Below are 25,928 nucleotides of genomic sequence, written 5' to 3'. Positions count from 1 at the left end.
GAGAGTTAAAATAAAATTACAGAAAGGGTCTGCTCTCCTGGACATGAGAAGACTCTTTTCATCTTTCACCAAAGGCTCTTAACATAGGCATAAAATTGAAGTGGAGGGGAAATAAGGTTATTTCTTCCTCCAAGAGTTCATTCCATTTCTCCCCTCCACTTCTTGAGCTGCTGGAGTCTACACCTTACTGCAGGAAATTAAGATAGAAACCAAGAAGAAGAAAGTAAGAGAAGACAGCATAGACTTTGGCTATCTTCTTATGAAGCTAAATCTAGGTGACTTGACTGTAGATTTTGATAGGTATAGATTATTTTTATTGTTTAATTCCATCTTCTGACAGAGGAAAACACATACTGATTTTTAATTTATCCTTTGAAAAACACACATTTAGTTTATTTTTTGAAGAATTTTCAGAAAAACTCTTCTCTTTGCATAAAGTTCATGTATAGAAATAAGTCCCTGGGAGAGTAGCTCGGAAATGTCAAGCTAGTGGCCGTGAGCTTGTTTTGTTTGGTCTACACCATCTGTCTTTCTAAAATTGAATTTATTTTCAATGTGTAAAAACTGGAAGATATCATATAAAAATTCCTATTTCTGATTCTTCTTGGAACATGAGAAGAACCGGGCACGGGCTTACATTCCCACACGGGAACCACCGGCTGGAGCTCAGTGTGGGCTGATCCCTTTGGACCGGCCACGTGTTCTCCAGGTCACCCTCATTCCACGTGGCCTGCTTCTCTCATTTACATTATTTATATGGTCCCTGTTAACAACCTGTATTTGTAACTCTTGATCTAGTCTATGTCTTACGATAGAAACATGAAAAAAGTGAAAACCCTGGCCTTTAACAAGGGTGAAGCTTAGGTGTTTAGAAGCAACAAAACGTTGCTTGAATTAGCAAAGAATGTTAATGAGTTAAAAATAAAATCTGTAGTGCAGTTGTGAACTATTTTTAAACTGTTTCCATTTTCACTTCACTATTTTGCTCTTTAACCCAACATGTCTCTGCACATTGGCCAGGCCCAGAAGCTGAGTGGTTGCATTTACACAGAAGTGCACGTCTATATGCAGGTGGTAACATATATGACCCACACTGTAGCTTAATATGATACAGATCAGGCCAATAGAGCACCTAGACCCTCACCTTGGTTCTTGACATTAATTGCATGATAGAAGCAAAACTTTCTGGAGTTGAGCTCTTTCTTCATTTGCATAATGAGGGCACTGGACTGAATGAATACGTAAGTCTCTCCCCAGCACAGGCATTCTATTTTTTGAGAACATCAGCATGTTTATAAAAGCTCTGAAAGTACCTTTTAGGTAATGACAAAAAATAACTCCAGGAAAATTTAATTAAAGAAATATTTTAGAAAAGGGGCGTTTTCCATGAGTACTACAAAAATAAAATTTTTATTACTGAAAGTAACATGCTAACTCATCAGTTCCTTGCTAATAAAATACTTTTAGATTTAAAAAAGCCAAAATTATGTCATTTTATTTTTTACTCTGGAAGTTGCTAGCTAAGGACAACATATGATGAGATAGGATTTTTGAAAGGAGGAATGTAAAATCTAAATAATTTGTATAATTTTAGCTGCTTTAAAAAAGATCCTTTTTATTTGGTCATATCTCTTCAAAGGAGTCAGTGGAAACTCTGGGAAGATGAAATTAAGTTCTACTCATTTACCTCCCTCTGATCCTTGCTATTTAGCTTTTCTGGAAGCTCATTTATTAGTTATTTTAGCAGCCTATCTATTAAAGCTTAATGTACGTATCGTCTCAAATTCAAAATTTTTGAAGACCCAAGTTTTTGGTCAGATAATTTTTTTTTAATTACAAGTTTTCATACTATCTACAGAAATGATTACAAAGTTAAATTTTAGAGGATACTTATGGTATACAGAACTCTGAAATAGCCCCCTAAATTTCCTGCCCTAATCTCTGAGATTGTGACTATGAGGAGATGCCATATCTGTGGTTATTTATATTACACAATAAAAGGGATTTTTCAAATGTAACTGAGGTCATTAGTTAGTTGACACAGTTCATCCAAAAGGAGACTATCCAGGTAGTTCCGACCCGATGACACGATTAAGGCAGAATTTTCTCCACTGGCAGTGGAAGAGGAAGCCAAAGAGACCTGAAGCATGAGGGAGCTATGACGCATTACTGCTGGCTTGAAGATGGTGACAAGCAATGTGGGCGCCCTAGGGAACTGAGAGAGGTCCTTGGCCAAGAGCCAGCAATGAAATGGGGACCTCAATTCTACAAGCATAAGGAACTGAATTCTTCTGACGATTTGAATGAGTTTGGAAGTGGATTTTCCCTGAGTCTCCAGTCAAGGACTCAGCCCAGCTGACATCTTAATTATAGCCTTATGATACTCTGAGCAAAGAGCCCACTGGACTTACAACTTAGAAAACTAATGTGCTAATAAGTGGGTGTTGTTTTAAGCCATCACGTTTGTAGCAGTTTCTTATGGAACAACAGAAAACTAACACGGTGCTGAGGAATTACTTATTATTAAAAAGGAAAAAAATCAAATAAATATCTGACTGCTACATTTTTCAGAGTGCCTAGGTTCAAAGTGGAATTGTTAAGTTGTTTCATGTTGAGAAAAACAATGTGTGTTTAAGAGTAGAAGTGATAATTCTTAGGAAATGAGGCAAACTGTAACCCAAAACAAATATGAAACATTCACATTGGATTTTAATCACAGCAAAGGGAAATTATACATAAAAAAATCTAGATATTTCAATTTCAAACTCAAGGGTAACATTTATAGTAGAAATACTTACCCTATTTTGAAAAAATGATGCATGAAAATGTGATGTTGTAGCAGATATTGATACTAAAGTAATAGTTTCTTCAGAACTAGGATTATGTAAGTAAACTTTTTCCATTTTTGGCATTCCAACTGGCCTGTAAAAGCAAAAAACAAAAACAAAAACAAACCTGTCATAAATACTTCAAAGATTATTTCTAGTTGTTAAAAAAATTAAAATATCAAAACTATGGGACAAATACATATCCAAACACATAAAACTATTTATTAAATTGGTTTATATTTAAAATTACATATGAAAATGCATTCAACAAATACACAGTGAGTGCCAATTTTATGTCACACACCGAGCCAGGGGCTGGGATATGATGAAGCAAATCTGCCTAGAGGAAGCTTACAGTCTAGTGAGGAAGAAGGCAGGGAACAAAATGGTCAGATCCTTGCATTGCTTTCTGTAATACCACCCTGCTTCCCTACTAATTCTGAATCATGTCCTCTTCTCCCCAAATTCCACTGATACATGCTCTTTAATTTAGGAGAAACTGAGTGGCAACGTTATGTGAGCAGATCTGCCTTATGAGTTAGGGGCTACTATTGTCCTCATTTAATAGGTGAGGATACGAGGCACAGAAAAGTTACTTAACTTGTCCAAAGTCATACCTGGAATCTAAATTTAAATACAGGCCATCTGGCTTTAGTCCATGTTCTAACCCATTATAACTAAACTGTCTCCTCTCAAAGGAACAACATAAAACACACACTCAGTGGTCTGAAAGCCACAGATCCATTTTAATGTTCTCCTTGGCATCCACATTAGTTTGTTTTAAAAGTGAAATCTTCTCAGTTATGTAGTCCATTGAGTACATACACAGCTAATCTTAGTTGTACAGGCCTCCTAACTCCTCAGCATCAGAAAATTCTGCATATATATTTTATCTCTTCTTAATGCTCTCTAATCATTTAATTGGCACCAGTCTTACTTCCTCAACAAGATTATCAGCACCTTTCAGACAAAGGTTACATTATATGTGCACCATGTATTCTCCATGTTATCTAGCACAGGCACTTGGTAAGAGTGTGCATGGGTGAGCTTGCTCCCTTCACTCTTCCCCAGTGGAAATTAAGATCCTCCCTAACCTGACATCACTCAACCTAAAGAAGTAACTAACTCCCTATATTTTCACAGCCTTCCAACCTGGCTCAGGCTGGTTTCATGTGCATGGCCCCCATGCCTTAACCAATCTCCTTGCTCTGTATTTTCCTCCCTATCCTTTATGCCAATCCAAATCCTCATTTTCTAATACAAAAACAACTTCTTTCACAAGGTCCTTTCCTCAGGCAACTATTCTGGTCCACGTTTTTATTTATGCTACTGCTCTCCTTGAATAGCCCACCCCCATACATACATAAACAACAATGCTGGAAAACCGTAGAAGCTAGAGAAAGATACTGATTCCAAGGCTTAACTGAAAAACAGTAAGAAACCCCTGGGGGAACAGAGGGTTGCCTTGAACTAGCAGGCAGGAAAATGTGAGGGACAAAGAATAGCCTAAGCTAACAATGAGAGGCTAGGGTAGAGGAAGTCTTCAAAACTATTCTCCATTTCCTTCCCTGCTTGCCTTGGGACAATCAGAGCCTGCCCCTTCAACCTAGAATAGCAGAGGGGTTTATAGAGGTAAGAAGCTGATAATCAGCTACCCTGGAGCATACCCACCTCTAACTCCTCTCTTTGGTCCTCCAAAGATCAAGGGCTGTTTGATTACAATTTAGGAAGACACCTTTTGCCTAAGCACTATCAGATAGAGTGGGGGCCAACATAGGACAATTAACAGTTTTTACACATATGTGAGCGTGGAACTGGATCTTTCTACCTTGGGGATCATCGCCCTTCTTAAATTCACAAGGCTCAAGGACCAAAAGGCTTGGTATTCTGCCTTTCCTCAATATACATTACAAGACAGGAGCTCTTAAGGGCACACATCAAAATAACATGATTTGTGAGGAATATAATCAATTAGAAAACATACCATGTTGTGGTAAACCATAGTGTTCCCAATCTGGTGACAGATCCTGTGAGAGGATTATACTTTTCCACTTTGTTAATATTAGGCGTGGCTGTAAGATTTTCTTTGGCCAATGAAATGTGGGCAAAAAGTGACATATAACATAAGTTTTAAAAGTCATCTTTTATGCTTTCCTCTTGTACATTGTTCCAAGAAATGGCATTTCTCAGATAGGAGTGCTGATTTCAGTCTACATCCCACAAAGATTTTGGGGTTGGTTGTGGTCATAGTATATATAACTCGGTAAGTTCTGAATAATACACATCTGAAGTTGGAAAAGTTGAACCAAGAACTAAAAATAAGCACAATGTGATATACTTAAAGGAAATATGGCAAGACATTAGTAAAACAAAGAAATCATATAGAAAACAAAAGAAACTATTATAAAACATAGTATAAAAACATAATGTATAAAGGTAGATAAAAATCTATTAGTGAGTTGGAAGATCAGACTGACAAATCAGTTCAGAATTCAGCAAGAAATGCCCCCAACAGGGGAGGAGCTAGATACATAAGCCAACTCTTAACCAGAATAAAGAGACATATAGATAATAACATGTTAATAGTAGGGGACCTCAACACTCCACTCTCAGCAATAGACAGATTGCCTAAGCAGAAAAGCAACAAAGAAACAAGAGCTTTGAATGACATACTGGACCAGATGGACCTCATAGATATATACAGAACACTACACCCAAGAACAACAGAATACTTATTCTTTTCAAATGCACATGAAACTTTCTCCAGAACAGACCATATACTGCATCACAAAACAGGTCTCAACTGATACCAAAAGGCTGAGATTATTCCCTGCATATTCTCAGACCACAATGCTTTGAAAGTGGAACTCAATCTCAAGGAAAAATTTGGAAGAAACTCAAACACTTGGAAACTAAGAACCATCCTGCTCAAGAATGATTGGGTAAACCAGGTAATTAAGAGGGGATTAAACAATTTTGGAGACCAACGAAAATGAAAACACATTGGTCCAGAACCTATGGGACACTGCAAAGGCAGTCTTAAGGGGAAAATACATAGCCATCCAAGCCTCACTCAAAAGAATAGAAAAATCTAAAATGCAGTGTTTATATTCTCACCTCAAGAAGCTGGAGCTGGAACAGAAGAACAGGCCTCACCCAGGCACGAGAAGGCAGGTGATCAAGATTAGAGCAGAGATCAATGAATTAGAAACCAGGGGCACAGTAGAGCAGATCAACAGAACTAGAAGCTGGTTCTTCGAAAGAATAAATAAGATCGATAAGCCACTGGCCAGACTTATTCAAAAGAATAGAGAAAGGACCCAAATTAATAAAATTATGAATGAAAGGGGAGAGATCATGACCAACACCAGTGAAATAGGAAAGATCATTAGAAACTTTTATCAACAGCTTTATGCCAATAAATTAAACAACCTGGAAGAAATGGATGCCTTCCTGAAAACCTATAAACTACCAAGACCGAAACAGGAAGAAATTGATTAAACAGACTGATTAATTATGAAGAGATTGAAGCAGTGATTAGAAACCTCCCCCAAAACAAGAGTCCAGGGCCTGACGGATTCCCCGGGGAATTCTACCAAACATTCAAAGAAGAAATAATACCTATTCTCCTGAAGCTGTTTCAAAAAATAGAAACAGAAGGAAAACTACCAAACTCATTCTATGAGGCCAGTATTACCTTGATCCCCAAACCAGGCAAAGACCTTATCAAAAAGGAGAATTACAGACCGATATCCCTGATGAATACAGACGCCAAAATTCTCAACAAGATCCTAGCTAATAGGATCCAACAGTACATTAAAAGGATTATCCATCATGACCAAGTGGGATTCATCCCTGGGATGCAAGGGTGGTTCAACATTCGCAAATCGATCAGTGTCATAAATTATATCAACAAGAAAAAAGCCAAAAACCATATGATTCTCTCAACAGATGCAGAAAAAGCATTTGACAAAATACAGCATCCTTTCCTGATTAAAACCCTTCAGAGTGTAGGGATAGATGGTACATTCCTCAATCTCATAAAAACCATCTATGAAAAGCCTACAGCAAATATCATTCTCAATGGGGAAAAGCTGGAAGCCTTTCCCTTAACATTAGGAACACGACAAGGATGCCCACTCTTGCAATTATTATTCAACATAGTACTAGAAGTCCTTGCAACAGCAATCAGACAACAAAAAGGGATAAAATGTATCCAAATTGGCAAAGAAGAAGTCAAACTGTCTCTCTTCGCAGATGACATGATATTCTATATGGAAAACCCAAAAGACTCCACCCCCAAATTACTAGAACTTATGGGGGAATTCAGTAATGTGGCGGGATACAAAATCAATGCTCAGAAATCAGCTCCATTTCTATACATGAACAATGAGACCGAAGAAAGAGAAATTAGGGAATCCATTCCATTTACAATAGCACCAAAAATCATATGTTATGTCAGAATTAACTTAACTGGAGAGGTAAAGATCTATATTCTAGAAACTACAAATCACTCTTGAAAGACATTGAAGAAGACACAAAAAGATGGAAAAACATTCCATGCTCATGGATTGGAAGAATTAATATAGTTAAAATGTCTATGCTACCCAAAGCAATCTATACTTTCAATGCTATCTCTATCAAAATAGCAATGACTTTTTTCAAAGAACTGGAACAAACAACCCTTAAGTTTGTGTGGAACCAGAAAAGGACCCGAATCACCAAGGAATTGTTGAAAAGGAAAAACAAAGCTGGGGGCATCACAATGCCGGATTTCAAGGTATACTACAAAGCTGTGATCCCAAAGACAGCATGGTACTGGCACAAAAACAGACACATAGACCAATGGAACAGAATAGAGAACCCAGAAACGGACCCTCGGCTCTTTGGGCCACTATCTTTGACAAAGCAGGAAAAAACATCCGGTGGAAAAAAGACAATCTCTTCAATAAATGGTGCCGGGAAAATTGGACAGCTATATGCAAAAGAATGAAACTTGACCACTCTCTCACACCATACACAAAGATAAACTCCAAATGGATGAAAGACCTCGATGTGAGACAGGAATCCATCAAAATCCTAGAGGAGAACATAGGCTGCAACCTCTTTGACATCGGCCACAGCAACTTCTTTCATGACACATCTCCAAAGGCAAGAGAAACAAAAGAAAAAATGAACTTGTGGGACTTCATCAAGATAAAAAGCTTCTGCACAGCCAAGGAAACAGTCAAAAAAATCTAAGAGGCAGCCCACGGAATGGGAGAAAATATTTGCAAAGGACACTACAGATAAAAGAGTGGTATCTAAGATCTACAAAGAACTTCTCAAACTGAATACACGAGAAACAAATCATAATATGAGCAGAAGATATGAACAGACTCTTTTCCAATGAAGACATACAAATGGCTAACAGACACATGAAAAAATGTTCAAAATCATTAGCCATCAGGGAAATTCAAATCAAAACCACACTGAGATACCACCTTACGCCAGTTAGAATGGCAAAAATTGACAAGGCAAGAAACAACAAATGTTGGAGAGGATGTGGAGAAAGGGATCCCTCTTACACTGTTGGTGGGAATGCAAGTTGGTTCAACCACTTTGGAAAACAGTGTGGAGGTTCCTTAAAAAGTTAAAAATAGAGCTACCCTATGATCCAGCAATTACACTACTGGGTATTTACCCCAAAGATACATAGTGAAGAGAAGGGCCATATGCATCCTAATGTTGATAGCAGCATTATCCACAATAGCTAAATCGTGGAAGGAGCCGAGATGTCCTTCAACAGATGACTGGATTAAGAAGATGTGGTCCATGTATACAATGGAATATTACTCAGCCATCAGAAAGAACTATTACCCAACATTTGCAGCAACATGGACGAAACTGGAGGAGATTATGCTAAGTGAAATAAGTCAAGCAGAGAAAGACAAATATCATATGGTTTCTTTCACTCATTTATGGAACATAAGAAATAGCAGGAAGATTGGTAGGAGAAGGAAGGGAAGAATGAAGGGGGGGTAAACAGAAGGGGGAATGAATCATGAGAGACTATGGACTGTGGGAAACAAACTGAGGGCTTCAGAGGGGAGGGGGCGGGGGACTGGGATAGGCCGGTGATGGGTATTAAGGAGGGCACGTATTGCATGGTGCACTGGGTGTTGTATGGAAGTAAAGAATCACCCAGCATAAATAATTATGATAAAAAAAAGAATTCAGCGGGGCGCCTGGGTGGCGCAGTCGTTAAACGTCTGCCTTCGGCTCAGGGCATGATCCCGGCGTTGTGGGATCGAGTCCCACATCAGGCTCCTCCGCTGGAAGCCTGCTTCTTCCTCTCCCACTCCCCCTGCTTGTGTTCCCTTTCTTGCTGTCTCTGTCAAATAAATAAATAAAATCTTAAAAAAAAAAAAAAGAATTCAGCAAGAAAAAATAATATATAGACTATTTTAAAAGAAAGAGCTAAAAAAATGAAAAGAGAAGCAGATATGTGGGGCATAACTAGAAATGGTAATATTTAGAAGATGAACTATAGGAGTATTTAAAGAATATAGACAAAATTAATGGGTAAAATCCACACTTAAAAAAATGACAAACTAATTCTTTTTCTTTAAAGATTTATTTATTTGAGACAGAGAGAGAGTGGGCATGCACATGCGTGGGAGGGGCCGTGGGTGGTGGTGGTAAAGGAGTAGAGGTAGATGGGGAGAGAATCTTTAGCAGATCATACTCAGCGAGGAGCCCGAGCCAGGGTTTGATCTCACAACCCTGAGATTGTGACCTGAGCCAAAACCAAGAGAGGCAGGCTTAACCGACTGTGCCACCCAGGCACCTCAAATATAAACTAGTCTTAATTGAAAGGGTTTATGAAGTGTCAACAAGGAGAGATAAGGAAACGCTGTACTTAATTAAACACAGTAAAATTTAAGGAGTTGCAAGAGTTCTTTATACAATGTGGATATAATTGTCTTATGAGATTTTTGTATGTATTTTTTCCTATTGTGTGGAGTCTTTTCACTTTCTCGATGGTATCACTGGCAGTACAAGTTTTTAAATTTTTATGTAATTCAATTTGTATTTTTTGTTTTTTATCATTTGTGCTTCTGGAGTCATATCTAAGAATCCACTGCATAATGGAGCTACAGTCCAATGTTTTCTTCTAAAGATTAAATAGTTTAGTTTTTTTTTTTTTTTTTTAAAGATTTTATTTATTTATTCGACAGAGATAGAGACAGCCAGCGAGAGAGGGGACACAAGAGGGAGTGGGAGAGGAAGAAGCAGGCCCATAGCGGAGGAGCCTGATGTGGGGCTCGATCCCATAACGCCGGGATCACGCCCTGAGCCGAAGGCAGACGCTTAACCGCTGTGCCACCCAGGCGCCCCTAAATAGTTTAGTTTTATTACATTTCCATTTAGCTCTATGGTACACTTTGAATTAATTTTGTGTGAAGCAGGGATCCAACTTAATTCTTTTACCTGTGGATACTCAGTTGTCCCAGCACCATTTTGTGCAGACTACTCTTTATTTAATTGTTTTGGCATCCTTGTCAAATCAGCTGGCAATAAATGTAAACTTCTATTTCTGGATCTAAATTCTTTTCCATTTATTTATGTCTATCCTTATGGCGGCGTCACAGTGTCTTGACTAAAGCTTATAGAAAGTTTCTGATATTGGGCACTGAAAGTTCTCTCCTGTTGGTCTCCTTTTAAAAGAAGGGCTGTTCGGATCCCTCTTATTTCATGTGAATCTTAAGGTCAGCTTGTCCATTTTTACAAATATGTCAATTGGGATTTTGATGGGAATTGTGCTGAATTCAAAGATCAATTTAGGGAGTATCAACATCTTTATTTGAGTTTTCTCATCTATGAATACGAAATGGCTTCCATTTATTCAGCTCTTTAATTTCTTCTGACAATGGTTTGTTGTTTTTAGTATATAGGTCTTATATTACTTTTGTTAAATTTATATCTATGTATTTTATTCTTTTTGAGTTATTATAAATGGAACTGTTATTTTTTTATTGCTCATTGCTACTATATAGAAATATAATTTATTTTGCATACTGATCTTATATCCTGGAACCTTGCTGAAGTCACTTATTCTAATTTTTTTTAAGTGGATTGCTTATAATTTTCTATATACAGAGTATAACATCCAAAAGTAGAGATGCTTTTACTTTTTCCTTTCCAATCTGGGTGCCTTTTGCTTCTTTTTCTTGCATAACTGTCCATTTCTTATGTAGGGGGAAATCTTTCAGTCTTTCACCATTAAATATGATGTTAGCTGTGGGACTTTCATAGATGTTCTTTATTAGGCTAGGGAAATTCTCTTCTATATTTAGTTTTTTGAGCATTATTACCCTGAAAGGATGTATTTTCAAATCCTTTTTGTGTGTGTGTGTTTACTGACATGATATGTTATTCTGTCCTCTATTCTATTAACATGATGTATATTTACATTAATTGAATTCAGATGTGGGGCTTGTCCTCATGATCCTGAGATTAAGACCTGAGCTGAGATCAAGAGTCAGATGCTTAACCAACTATGCCACCCAGGCACTCTGGCATATAATCCTTTTTATGTGTTTCTGATTTTGGTTTTTATTATTTTGTGGAGGAATTTTAACAAAAGGGTATTGGTCTGTAGTCTTCTTGTAGTGTCTTTGTGAGATTTTGGTATAATGGTAATGCAGGCCTAACATACTGAGCTGGGAAATGTTCCCTCTTCTATTGTTTGGAAGAGTTTGTAATGGATTGGTATTAATTCTTCTTTGAATTTTTAGTAGAATTAATAAGGCTTTCTGTGCATCATGGTTCATTCTGGGAAGTTTTTTGATTACTAATTCAAACTCTTTACTTGTTATAAATCTATTCAGATTTTCCACTTCTTCTTAGGTCAGTTTTGGTAATTGGTGTCTTTTCAGGAATTTGTCCATTTCAACTAAGTTAATGAATTTGTTAGCATATAGCTGTTCATGGTATCCCCGTATAATCCTTTTTCAAATTTCTATAAGGTTGATAGTAATGTCACCTCTTTCATTCCTGATTTTAGTAATTTGAGAGTCTTTTCTCTTTATGCCTTGGTCAAGCTAGCTAAGGGTTTGTCCATTTTGTTGCTCTTTTCAAAAAACCAATTTCTGTTAATCTTCTCTATTAATCTGTATTTTATTTATTTCTACTCTAGTCTTCATTATTTCTTTCTTTTTAGTTATTTTTTACCTTGTTTTTCTTTTTTTGGTTTCTTAAGGTGGAAGTTTAGGTTTCTGATTTGAGATCTGTTTTCTTTGCTGATTAAGACATTTACAGCTAAAGTTTCTTCCTGGGCAATGCTTTTGCTGCATTCCATAAGTTCTGCTGTGTTATATTTTCATTTCACTCATCTGAAAGCATTTTCAATTCCTCTCTTGGTTTTCTTCTTTGATTCATTGGTTATTAAAGAATATGTTGCTTAATATCTCAAGATTCTTTTTTCCTGCATTGCTTTCCAGTTTATTGAATTAGAGAATGAAGTTACCAGAAAACAAGCTTTGTATGACTTCAAGACTTACTGGGGCTTGCATTATGGTCTAGCATATGGTCTATCCTGGAGAACGTTCTATGTATGTGTGAGTTGTAAGTACTTTGGTGTTGAGTGGAATGTTCTATAGATGTCTACTAGGCCTAGGAGCTCTGTACTGTTTTCAGGACTTGTTTCTTTTGTTACCTCTTGCTTAGTCTATCCATTATTGAAAGTGGAGTACTAAAGTCTCTATTAATGCTGAATTGTCTATTTTTCCCTTCAGTTCTGTCAGTTTTGCTTTCTACACTTTGGGTTTCTGTTGTTAGTTGAGTCTTGCTTTTTTAATCTGAAAATCTTGGTCTCTTAATTGGTGTGTTTAGACTATTTATATTTAATGTAATTATTGACATGGTTAAAGTACCATCTTGCTAGTTATTTTCTATTCTGTCTCTTCTGTTTGTAACTCTTTTATATGCATAATTTTCTAGACCCAGCCCAATTAAACTAGATATCAATAACAAAAAGATAACTCCATTCCCTATAAATATGTAAGCAGATCAATGCATGTGTAAATAACCCATGGATCAAAGACAAAATCTGAATAAAAATTAAGAACTATCTGGAACTGAATGAAAACGAAAAAACTTAACTCATTAAAAGCTTATATAATACAGTTCATTCTGTGCTTACAGAAAAGTTCATGAATTTACATCTACATATTTGAAAAGAAAAAAACCTAAAAGTTAATGAGTTAGCATCCATGTCATTAGAAAAAGAATAACAAATTAAACCTAAAGAAAGTACAAAGAAAGAAATGATAAAAGTAAGAGTGGAAATCAATGGAGTAAAACATGTAAAATAGAGGTGATCTACAAAGTGAGAAGTTCAGGCGTGCCTGGGTGGCTCAGTTGGCTAAGTGTCTGCCTTTGGCTCAGGTCGTGATCCCGGGGTCCTGGGATCAAGTTCTGCGTCGGGCTCCTTGCTCAGTGGAAGCCTGCTTCTTCCTCTGCCCCTCCCCCCACTTGTGCGCATGTGCTCTCTCTAAGAAATAAATAAAATCTTGAAAAAAAAAAAAAGAAGTTCACACGTCTTGGGGGTAAAAAACTAGTAAGCTGATAATTACCTGATAAAACTGAGAAAGAAAAAAGAAAGGGCACAATTATCAATATCAGCAATGATAAAAGGAGTTACAGCTACAGATGCTACAAACATTAAAAGAATCATAGAATGATATTAGCAACTTTATGATAATAAATTTGAAAATTATCTTGAAATTGCCAAACTCCTAGAAAAACATAGCTTACCAAAACTGGTAAATTAAAAAAAAAAATAGGTAAGCATTACAAAAAATAAAACTACTAAAGGGGCGCCTGGGTGACTCAGTCGGGTTAAGTGTCCTACTCTTGATCTCAGCTCAGGTCTTGATATCAGGGTTGTAAGTTCAAGCCCCACATTGGACTCCACACTTAAAACAAAACAAAACACTACTAAAGGAATTAAGTTCATAATTTAAAACCTTACCACAAAGAAAATTCCAGTCCAGGAGTACTCTCTACTGGCAAATTCTACCAAATATCTGAAGGTAATATTCTACCAACTATTTGGAGGGGGGTAAGTGAAATGCAGATACAAAATGGGGAAAAATGAGGAAGAACTCCATGACTCTGGATCTGAGTTGGGAAAATATGAAATCAGAATTATCAGTATGAGACATGATTTACATATATGCATTTATTTTTTAATTAAATATTTTTTAGAGAGAGTGAGTGGGGTGGGAGGCACAGGGAGAGCGAGAGAGAGAATCTTAAGCAAGCTCCATGCCCAGTGTGGAGCCCCACTCACAACCGTGAGATCATGACCTGAGCTGAAATCAAGAGATGGATGCTTAACTGATTGAGCTATCCAGGTGCCTCTACATATATGCATTTATATGTATGCATATGCTTCTCCACAGATCTGTTCACACAAGCCTAGAAGCGATGACACCCAGAGCATTAAGTACACTTGGTGTCCAGATATGGGTTTGAAATGTTATTCCCCATTAAAAGAAACCAGGACTTCTTGTACTTTTGGCTAATTACAGGTCTAGGACAAGGAAAAGAGAAGGAAGTCCAAAATGTGTTACTGAATCAGAAAGCAAAGAAATGTTCAAAGGTTAATGGGACATATCAAAAAAAGATAGGAATCAGCTTAACCAGACTTCCACTGGGAAAATATAAAGAGATGGACACTCTAACTTAACAGCAATCAGAGAAATACAAAATTAACAATGAAGTATCACGTTATCCCTGTTTAACTAGCAAAATTAGAAAGTTGGCTAATGTTAAGTGTTGGTGCCAATATAGAGGATGTGGAACTACAGGAATGCACTTGCACTGCTCTTAGGGGTATAAAGTGGCACAGATATTCACAAAAGCAATCAGGCAGTATCTAGATAGTGAAGTGTACTCACACTCTATGACCTATGCATTCCACTCCTGGCCTTATATTTCAAAAGAATTCTCATGACAGTCCATAAGTGATCCTGTAAGAGGATATCATTGCAGGGCTGTTTGTGGTGGTAGGGTATCAGAGGCAATGTGTTTAGTCACTGAAGAGTTATGGGTAAAATGTGGATACTTTGCTATGGTTAGAAATAAGAGAACAGATGGACACCTAACAAAAATGGACCTTTAAAAAGGTAAGAAACAGGGGCCCCTGTGTGGCTCAGTTGGTTAAGCGTCTGCCTTTGGCTCAGGTCATGATCTCAGGGTCCTGGGATCAAGCCCCATGTCCTTGCTCAGCGGGGAGTCTGCTTCTCTGTCTCCCTCTGCCTGCTGCTCCCCCTTCTTGTGCTCGCTCTCTCTCTGTTGAATAAATAAAATCTTTAGGAAAAAAAAGGCAAGAAATAGAATGAACTATGCAGCCACTAAGGAAAACAGTATGGAGGTTCCTCAAAAGTTAAAAAGAACTACCATATGATCCAGCGATCTCACTTCTTCCCATATCCAGAGGAAATGAAAACAGGATCTCGAAGAGATATCTGCACTCCCATGTTCACTGCGGCATTGTTCACAATAGCCAAAATATGGAAATAACCAAAGTGACTGTCAGCAGATGAATGGATAAAGAAGATATGGTATGTATATATACAGTAGAATATTATTCGGCTATGAGAAAGAACATCCTGCCACTTGTAACAACATGGTGGTCCTTGAGGGCATTATGTTAAATGAAGTCAGACAGAGAAAGACAAACACTGTACATCACTTATATGCGTAATCTAAAAAGGCTGAACTCATAGAAACAGAGACTTAGAAATGGTGGCTACCAGGGGCCGAGGAGTGCAGAAAGAGGGAGATGTTTGTCAGGGTACAAACTCCTACTTAGAAGATGAGTAGTTCTAGGGATTTAATGTCCAGCATAGCAATTACAGTTGTTAATACTGTATTATATACTTGAAAGTTGCTAAAATGCTTAATGCTCTCACCACAAAAGAGAAGTGGCAATTAAGTGATGTGATGAAGGTGTTAGCTAACCCAGCAGTGGGGGTTATATACTATACCCTACTATATATTTGCAATATATAAGGATACCAAATTAACATGTTGTGTACCTTAAACTTATACAATGTCACATGTCAATTACATCTCAATAAAGCCAAACGCCCCCCCCAGAATGAGCTATATCACAATATTTGGATACTAAAATATAATTACATAAACTAAAAATATATAATAATACCTACATGGGTGACAGATGTAAAACTACATATATATCTTATGCATTTTTCTGTGTGCGTTATTTCATGAAAAAAGGTAAAGATAGTGATATGGTAAAGTAATGAGAATACTCTGGAAAGTAACACTACTCTACAGTTGTTAAGCATCATCACATAAAATGAGAATAAAGCATTTAGAGGGTTTTTTTTTCCCCCTCATTTGTTTAGAGTGACCTCATCAGTCAAGATGGTTTTGCTATGTGAATTGTTTACTTGAGGTCAATGAATCAAAAGGTATTTGCTGAAGGCCTATATTTGAGCCAGCTTCATAATGATGTTGGCTTATTTTTATAGTTGATTCTTATATAACTGTATAATGCTCAATCCTATTTAGTCAGAGTGAGCCCCATATACCCATATATTAAATATGATCTCTCAAGAATTCAATTTTGAAAGTACTTTAACAAATGTTACATAAAATAGAATATTACAGAACTCAGGGTAGGAAGTATTATAATTAAACATTACAAAAAATAAGCTCAAAGGTGATTTTTTTTTGTCCAGGTAGAAATTTTAGTCTGTTTCCTTATAGGTTTTTGTCTAACTTCCTCATTAGGACTTCATAGTCTTTTTTTTTTTTTAATCCTTAAAGTTAGAAGTTGGTCAGAATTTCATGTATTCAAACTGACTTAATACAGTCACATTATTTCACTTTTCATAATGAATTCTATTATCTAAATCAACATCAAAATCTAATTTATCACCATTTTACTCAGTTCTGCAGCTTTATCTACAGTTTAATCTTGATTATTTTCAACATTTTTATCATTTCTAAAATGGAATAACAGTCTCTTCTTCCATATCACACAGAAAAGTCAGGTTCATCTGCGGAAGGTTCACCAATCATGTAAATAAGAATTATTCACTGTCTTTTGTAACATTTAACACATTTTAATGGTTTTGATAATGGTCTGTACTGTGGTTTATTTTACACATCATTTGATAATTTCTTTATAATGATGACGTGAAGTTTTGCTGTTGTGGTTAATGTTTTCCAGTGCCTCTAAGGACTAAACACCAAGTCTTATTCCCCTTCTGAGAGCTAATCAATGCAGATGCTACCACCTCTTGCCACAAGCGGGAAGGATGTGGAACCAAAAAGCTGGTCCAAAATCATTCCATGGCTTACAGCCCAGCCACTACAAGGTCCAAAATCTTTCTGTGGCTTAATAGTCCAACCATGAGGAAAAAACACAAAGGTGGAATCAGGACTTGGTCCTGAGGCAGGGATGGAGGGGTATCCACAGAGAGGCTTATAACAATACATTTAGGGTTAGGAAGTAGGAAGCTGAGCGCCCTCAGAAGCTCTTCAAACTTTAGTGGAATTCCTCTTGCCTCTGGTAAAAGGAGCTAGACCCCTTAATCAACAGGCTCATCAATCCCAGGTGTGTGTGTGGGGGGGGTGTCACAGGACCATGAAAGTAGGGAAGTGGGTACAGATCCAGCTGGGGCCTCAAATTTTGGGCATGATGCTACAGGGAGAAGCTGTATAAAGACAGTATGGAAGATAAAATTATTTTCCCTCAAGCTTCATGTAGATATATATAGAACAACAGTACACAGAAATAAAAATGGCCTTACATCCTGAAAGTTTACCACTAACAAGCTTTCATCAATAAATATGCTCTTTCACAATTCAAGTGTTCTGTAGGCTAACTGGCAACCAGTCATTCACCTCCCTATGAATTTGATTTACTTAATATTTTCCCTCTTGTGTTCTCAGTATAATCAATCTCAGTTAAGATAAAGAAGACAGAGTATAAGATGGACAGGTAGTTTGGGGGATCCTTCAAGAAGACAGGATTGAAGATGGACTGCTGCAGGAGAGGACTTCGGGTAAGGAAGCAAGCTGGAAAGTACTTGGAGCCTGGAAGCAGCAAGTGGATCAGAATGGTTGATGTGCAATGCTGCTGAGGGTTGCCTTGCCCTTTTTTTTCCAGGGATCAAAGAGGAAAGGCCCTGGCCACACCCTACAGAAATGAACCTTTGCTCAGAGGAGACAGGTTTTCTACTTATGCTGTTCAAAGAGGTTCGGAGTACGAGGAGCAAAGGAAAGATCTCAGGAAGGGTGTCAGTAGGCTACTCTAGTTATGCAGGCTCAGACAGAGCAGGCTTCCTGCCGCTCTGGGCAGTCCACGCCACAGGAAGCAGAGGGAGTCCTCCCTGAACAGGCCTCATATAAACAGCTTCCCCTGGCCCTCCCTCTCCTCAGTTCCCTTGGGGATGTGAACAGAATCTATGATAAAGTGGGAGACTTAAAAGAGAAGTCACACTAAATCACGGAAAACTTTGGTTAAGTACTAATGCGTGCTTACTAGTAAATAAATAAACAGTGCCTTAGTTTTCTGCAACATAACAAATTACCACAAACTTAGAGGCTTAAAGTGATACCCATTTATTGTCCTACAAGTCTTTAAGTCTGAAGTCCAGGCCCAGCGTGACTGGGTGATGTGCTCAGGGTCTCACTCAACAAGCTCAAAGTCCTCTTCTAGGGAGGAGGAGTTAAGATGGCGGAGGAGTAGGAGACACCTTTTTCAGCCGGTCCCCTGAGTCGAGTGGGATAGGTACCAGACCAGCCTAAACAACCACGGAACCAGCCTGAGACGCAGGAAGACGCATCTGGATCTCTACAAATGAACATCTCCAGCGCTGAGTATTGAGGTACGAAGCGGGGAGCCATGAAACTGTGCACAGATATCGGAAGATAAACGGAAGGGGGAGAGAGCCGCCGCGTTCGGGCGCCGGGAAGCGGTAGCCACCTGCACGGGGGAGCGGGCGGGGCTCACGGTCGGCACCCGCAAAACAGCAGACTGAGACCGTGAGCCGGGTGCGCGCGCCACCAGGCATCTCGCGGAACACCGGAATCCCGGTGCGCTCACTGGATCCAGACTGAGACGGGGAGCTCCAGGAGCGCGCGGGGCGGCTGGCGGCTGGCGGCGTTAGAAACACAAAGGACAGAGACGCGCCGGCCCTGGAAGTGAGGGCTGGGACGCCGGGTGTGGGGCGCACATCCCGGGACGCTGCAGGGTTGAGCAGCACCAACAGTAACAGAGTTAAAGTGGCCAGAACATTAGTAGAGAACGGGCCGCGATCCCTCTGTTCCGTGACAGAGGCTGAAATTTGGCCGCTGCTGCTCTGACTCTCAGAGGAGGCACAGCAAACCGCCAGGGAAAGCCGCCAGAGAACAAAAGCCTGGAAATACCGGCTCAGAGAGTGCCCATCCCCATCCCCCCTCGCAGGGGACGCGGAGACTCTACCCAAACAGGGCTGCCTGAGTATCGGCGCGGCAGGCCCCTCCCCCAGAACACAGAAGGCAGGCTGAAAAATCAAGAAGCCCACAACCCGGGCGCCTGGGTGGCACAGTCATTGAGCGCCTGCCTTCGGCTTAGGGCGTGATCCCGGCGTTCCAGAAAGGAGTCCCTCATCGGGCTCCTCCGCTGGGAGCCTGCTTCTTCCTCTCCCACTCCCCTGCTTCTGTTCCCTCTCTCGCTGGTTGGCTGCCACATAAATAAATAAATAAATAAAATCTTTAAAAAAGAAGCCCACATCCCTAAGATCCCTATAAAACAAGGGGCACGGCCTGGGACCCAGTCAATAATTTGGGCTCTGGAAACCCCGCAACCTCTCTTCATCAGAATGACAAGAAGGAGAAGCCCCCCCCAGCAAAGAAAAGACAGCGAGACTGTGGCCTCTGCCACAGAAATAATGGATATGGATGTAACCAAATTATCAGAAATGGAATTCAGAGTAACGATGGTCAAAATGATGAGTAGAATTGAAAAAAGTATAAACGAAAAGGTTACTGAGAATATAGAATCCGTAAGGACAGAAATGAGAGCGAATCTGACAGAAATTAAAAATTCTATGGGCCAAATGCAGGCAAAACTAGAGGCTCTGACAGCCAGGGTCGCAGAAGCAGAGGAAAGGGTTAGTGAATTGGAGGATGGGTTAATAGAGGAAAAAATGAAAATAGAAGATGGTCTTAAAAAAATCCACGCCCACGAATGTAGGTTACGGGAGATTACTGACTCAATGAAACGATCCAATGTTAGAATCATCGGCATCCCCGAGGGGGTGGAGAAAAACAGAGGTCTAGAAGAGATATTTGAACAAATTGTAGCTGAAAACTTCCCTAATCTAGCAAGGGAAACAAACATTCGTGTCCAAGAGGCAGAGAGGACCCCTCCCAAGCTCAACCACGACAAACCTACGCCACGTCACGTCATAGTGCATTTCACAAATATTAGATGCAAGGATACAGTATTGAAAGCGGCCAGGGCAAAGAAATTTCTCACGTACCAAGGCAAAAGCATCAGAATTACGTCAGACCTGTCTACACAGACCTGGAATGAGAGAAAGGGTTGGGGGAGCATATTTAAAGCTCTTTCAGAGAAAAACATGCAGCCAAGGATCCTTTATCCAGCAAGGCTGTCATTCAGAATTGATGGAGAAATAAAGACATTTCAGAATCGCCAGTCACTAACCAATTTTGTAACTACGAAACCAGCCCTACAGGAGATATTACGGGGGGTTCTATAAAAGTAAAAAGGCCCCAAGAGTGATACAGAACAGAAAGTCACAGCCAATACAAACAAAGACTTTACTGGCAACATGGCAACATTAAAATCATATCTCTCAGTAATCAGTCTTAATGTAAATGGTTTGAACCATCCCATAAACGCCACAGGGTTGCAGATTGGATAAAAAGAAATGACCCATCCATTTGCTGTCTACAAGAGACTCATTTCAAACCCAAAGATGCATTCAGACTGAGAGTAAGGGGATGGAGTACCATCTTTCACGCAAATGGTCCTCAAAAGAAAGCTGGGGTAGCAATTCTCATATCAGATAAATTGGATTTTAAACTACAGACTATAGTTAGAGACGCAGAAGGGCACTATATTATTCTTAAGGGAAGTATTCAACAAGTGGATATGACAATTATAAATATATATGCCCCCAACAGGGGAGCAGCAAGATACACAAGCCAACTCTTATCCAGAATAAAGAGACATATAAATGAAAATACATTAATAGTAGGGGACCTCAACACTCCACTATCAGAAATAGACAGAACACCCTGGCAAAAACTAAGCAAAGAATCAAAGGCTTTGAATGCCATACTCGACGAGTTGGACCTCATAGATATATATAGAACACTACACCCCAGAACCAAAGAATACTCATTCTATTCTAATGCCCATGGAACATTCTCAAGAATAGACCATGTTCTGGGACACAAAACAGGTCTCAACCGATACCAAAAGATTGAAATTATCCCCTGCATATTCTCAGACCACAACGCTCTGAAATTGGAACTCAACCACAAGGAAAAATTTGGAAGAAACTCAAACACTTGGAGACTAAGAGCCATACTGCTCAGGAATGACTCGATAAACCAGGAAATCAAAAATCAAATTAAACAATTTATGGAGACCAATGAGAATGAAAATACAACAGTCCAAAACCTATGGGATACTGCAAAGGCAGTCCTAAGGGGGAAATACATAGCCATCCAAGCCTCACTCAAAAGAATAGAAAAATCTAAAATGCAGTTTTTATATTCTCACCTCAAGAAGCTGGAACAGCAACAGAGGGACAGGCCTAATCCACGCACGAGGAAGCAGTTGACCAAAATTAGAGCTGAAATCAATCAAGCAGAAACCAGAAGTACAGTAGAGCAGATCAACAGGACTAGAAGCTGGTTCTTTGAGAGAATCAATAAAATTGACAGACCACTGGCAAGACTTATCCAAAAGAAAAGAGAACGGACCCAGATTATTAAAATTATGAATGAAAAAGGAGAGGTCACGACGAGCACCATTGAAATTGGAAGGATTATTAGAAATTTTTATCAACAGCTATATGCCAATAAACTAAGCAATCTGGAAGAGATGGAATCCTTCCTGGAAACCTATAAACTACCAAGATTGAAACCGGAAGAAATTGATTCCTTAAACAGGCCAATTAATTATGAAGAAATTGAGTCAGTGATAAACAACCTTCCAAATAACAAAACTCCAGGCCCGGACGGTTTTCCTGGGGAATTCTACCAAACATTCAAGGAAGAAATAATACCTATTCTCCTAAAGCTATTTCAAAAAATAGAAACAGAAGGAAAGCTACCAAACTCATTCTATGAGGCCAATATTACCTTGATCCCCAAACCAGGCAAAGACCCCCTCAAAAAGGAGAATTACAGACCGATTTCCCTAATGAATATGGACGCCAAAATCCTCAACAAGATACTTGCTAATAGAATCCAACAGTACATTAAAAGGATTATCCATCACGATCAAGTGGGATTCATACCTGGGATGCAAGCGTGGTTCAATATTCGCAAATCAATCAGTGTGATACATCATATCAACAAGAAAAGACTCAGGAACCATATGATCCTCTCAATCGATGCTGAAAAAGCATTTGACAAAATACAGCATCCTTTCCTGATTAAAACCCTTCAGAGTGTAGGAATAGAAGGTACATTTCTCAATCACATAAAAGCCATCTATGAAAAGCCTACTGCAAATATTATTCTCAATGGAGAAAAGCTGGAAGCCTTTCCCTTAAGATCAGGAACTCGACAAGGATGCCCACTCTCGCCACTATTATTCAACATAGTACTAGAAGTCCTTGCAACAGCAATCAGACGACAAAAAGGGATCAAAGGTATTCAAATTGGCAAAGAAGAAGTCAAAATGTCTCTCTTTGCAGATGACATGATACTCTATATGGAAAACCCAAAAGAAGCAACTCCCAAATTATTAGAAGTTATAGAGCAATTCAGTAACGTGGCAGGATACAAAATAAATGCTCAGAAATCAGTTGCATTTCTATACACGAATAACGAGACCGAAGAAAGAGAAATTAGGGAATCCATCCCATTTACAATAGCACCAAAAACCATACGTTACCTTGGAATTAACTTAACCAGAGACGTAAAGGACCTATATTCTAGAAACTATAAATCACTCTTGAAAGACATTGAGGAAGACATAAAAAGATGGAAAGATATTCCATGCTCATGGATCGGAAGAATTAACATAGTTAAAATGTCCATGCTACCCAGAGCAATCTACACTTTCAATGCTATCCCGATCAAAATACCAAGGACATTTTTCAAAGAACTGGAACAAACAGTCCTTAAATTTGTACGGAAACAGAAAAGGCCCCGAATCTCCAAGGAACTGTTGAAAAGGAAAAACAAAGCTGGGGGCATCACAATGCCGGATTTCGAGCTGTACTACAAAGCTGTGATCACAAAGACAGCATGGTACTGGCACAAAAACAGACACATAGACCAATGGAACAGAATAGAGAGCCCAGAAATGGACCCTCGGCTCTTTGGGCAACTAATATTTGATAAAGCAGGAAAAAACATCCGGTGGGAAAAAGACAGTCTCTTCAATAAATGGTGCTGGGAAAATTGGACAGCTACATGCAAAAGAATGAAACTTGACCACTATCTCACACCATACACAAAAATAAACTCCAAATGGATGAAAGACCTCAATGTGAGACAGGAATCTATCAAAATTCTAGAGGAGAACATAGGCAACAACCTCTACGACATCGGCCAAAGCAACCTTTTTCATGACACATCCCCAAAGGCAAGAGAAACAAAAGATAAAATGAATTTATGGGACTTCATCAAGATTAAAAGTTTCTGCACAGCCAAGGAAACAGTCAGAAAAACTAAGAGGCAGCCCACGGAATGGGAGAATATATTTGCAAATGACACTACAGATAAAGGACTGGCATCCAAGATCTACAAAGAACTTCTCAAACTCAATACACGAGAAACAAATAAATCAAAAAATGGGCAGAAGATATGAACAGACACTTTTCCAATGAAGACATACAAATGGCTAACAGACACATGAAAAAATGTTCAAAATCATTAGCCATCAAGGAAATTCAAATCAAAACCACACTGAGATACCACCTTACGCCAGTTAGAATGGCAAAAATAGACAAGGCAAGAAACAACAATTGTTGGAGAGGATGTGGAGAAAGGGGATCCCTCCTACATTGTTGGTGGGAATGCAAGTTGGTACAGCCACTCTGGAAAACAGTGTGGAGGTCCCTTAAAAAGTTAAAAATTGAGCTACCCTATGATCCAGCCATTGCACTACTGGGTATTTACCCCAAAGATACAGACGTAGTGAAGAGAAGGGCCATATGCACCCCAATGTTCATAGCAGCAATGTCCACAATAGCTAAATCGTGGAAGGAGCCGAGATGCCCTTCAACAGATGACTGGATTAAGAAGTTGTGGTCCATATATACAATGGAATATTACTCAGCTATCAGAAAGAACGAGTTCTCAACATTTGCTACAACATGGACAGCACTGGAGGAGATAATGCTAAGTGAAATAAGTCAAGCAGAGAAAGACAACTATCATATGATTTCTCTCATCTATGGAACATAAGAACTAGGATGATCAGTAGGGGAAGAAAGGGATAAAGAAAGGGGGGGGTAATCAGAAGGGGGAATGAAACATGAGAGACTATGGACTATGAGAAACAAACTGAGGACTTCAGAGGGGAGGGGGGTGGGGGAATGGGATAGACCGGTGATGGGTAGTAAGGAGGGCACGTATTGCATGGTGCACTGGGTGTTATACACAACTAATGAATCATCGAGCCTTACATCGGAAACCGGGGATGTACTGTATGGTGACTAACATAATATAATAAAAAATCATTAAAAAAAAAAAAAAAGTCCTCTTCTAGGCTCAGGCAGGTTATTGGTGATATTTAGGTTGCTCTCAGTCCCTTGCATATGGCCCTCTCCATTTCCAAACCGGCACAAGAAACTCCTTCACATCAAACGCCTCTCATGCTTGAAACCACTGCATTTCTGTCTATGACTGCTACAGCCAAATGTTGAGGGCTCATGACATCGGCTCCGGGCCCAAGATTATCTCCCTACCTTAAAGGTCAACTGAATTGGGACCTTAATTACATTTCCAAAACCCTTTACAGCAACATCTAGATTAGTGTTTGATTGGGAGTGTGTGTGCATCTTGGAGGCCAGGAATTTGGGGGGCTATCTTAGAATTCTGCTTGCCATAAGCAGCATGTATGACTGCTTGGCTAGACAGGTAAGATTCAAAAATAAAACAAAGATTTTCAAATGTCTGCAGCACTGGTTCTGTTTCTACTGTCAGCTACTCCAAAGACAGCAGGAGGGCCAAAGGGGAGGCTATGAATTATTTATAGATAAACCAAGCAGAATCAAATATACATGGCTGTTCTATGTGCTGTTTGTGCACAGCTCCTGACTGTCCATATTCCAGAAGAGTCTGAGGTGCAAAAGAATTAGGGAGAAGGAGCTATGAACTAGAGACCAGCCTGGAAAGTAAGCCGCAATTTTGTGCTCAGTGGCAAGTTTCCCATGCCACAGAAAGACAACGCAATGCCAGGAAACAGCTGAAGAAATGGCTGAGCAACTACCCTCGGACAAACCTTATGAATGACAGTGACACAGCACCCTACTGAACACAACTTTTGGCAGGAAACTGGGCCGAAATCAATATGCAGGACTTTGTAGCACTCAATTACCACAAAATCCGAGCACCTTCTTAGACACATTTGAGATTGGGGGCTGAGGGGACTGCTGGTGGAACAGCTAGAAACTAAAAAAGCAAAAAGAAACCAAACATCCCTTTAGAAAAGAGAACCTACTTGATTTTATCAGAATATGAAAAAGTGATAAGAAACACCTTCCATGAACTGAATTTAACTTGAAAATAAAGACCTCTGTTTTTAGCAACAGACTATTCAATAACTTCCATTTTTTAAGCCATTAATTAGGTCTCCATTTTAAGCTTTAGATT

General features: G+C 39.1%; 1 protein-coding gene across 1 annotated transcript in view; it reads right to left on the bottom strand.

Moving 5' to 3' along the window:
* Positions 1-25,928, bottom strand: part of TMEM131 (transmembrane protein 131) — a 239,800-nt gene that overhangs the window by 100,874 nt on the left and 112,998 nt on the right. Inside the window, exon 5 of the mRNA XM_026487434.4 lies at positions 2,799-2,922. Within this exon, the coding sequence (XP_026343219.2) occupies positions 2,799-2,922 (124 nt within the window). The remainder of the gene's footprint in view (positions 1-2,798; positions 2,923-25,928) is intronic.

The sequence above is a fragment of the Ursus arctos genome, unplaced genomic scaffold (genome assembly GCF_023065955.2).
Source record: "Ursus arctos isolate Adak ecotype North America unplaced genomic scaffold, UrsArc2.0 scaffold_8, whole genome shotgun sequence".
Classification (NCBI taxonomy): Eukaryota; Metazoa; Chordata; class Mammalia; order Carnivora; family Ursidae; genus Ursus; species Ursus arctos.
This window is presented reverse-complemented; position numbering and strand designations above follow the sequence as displayed.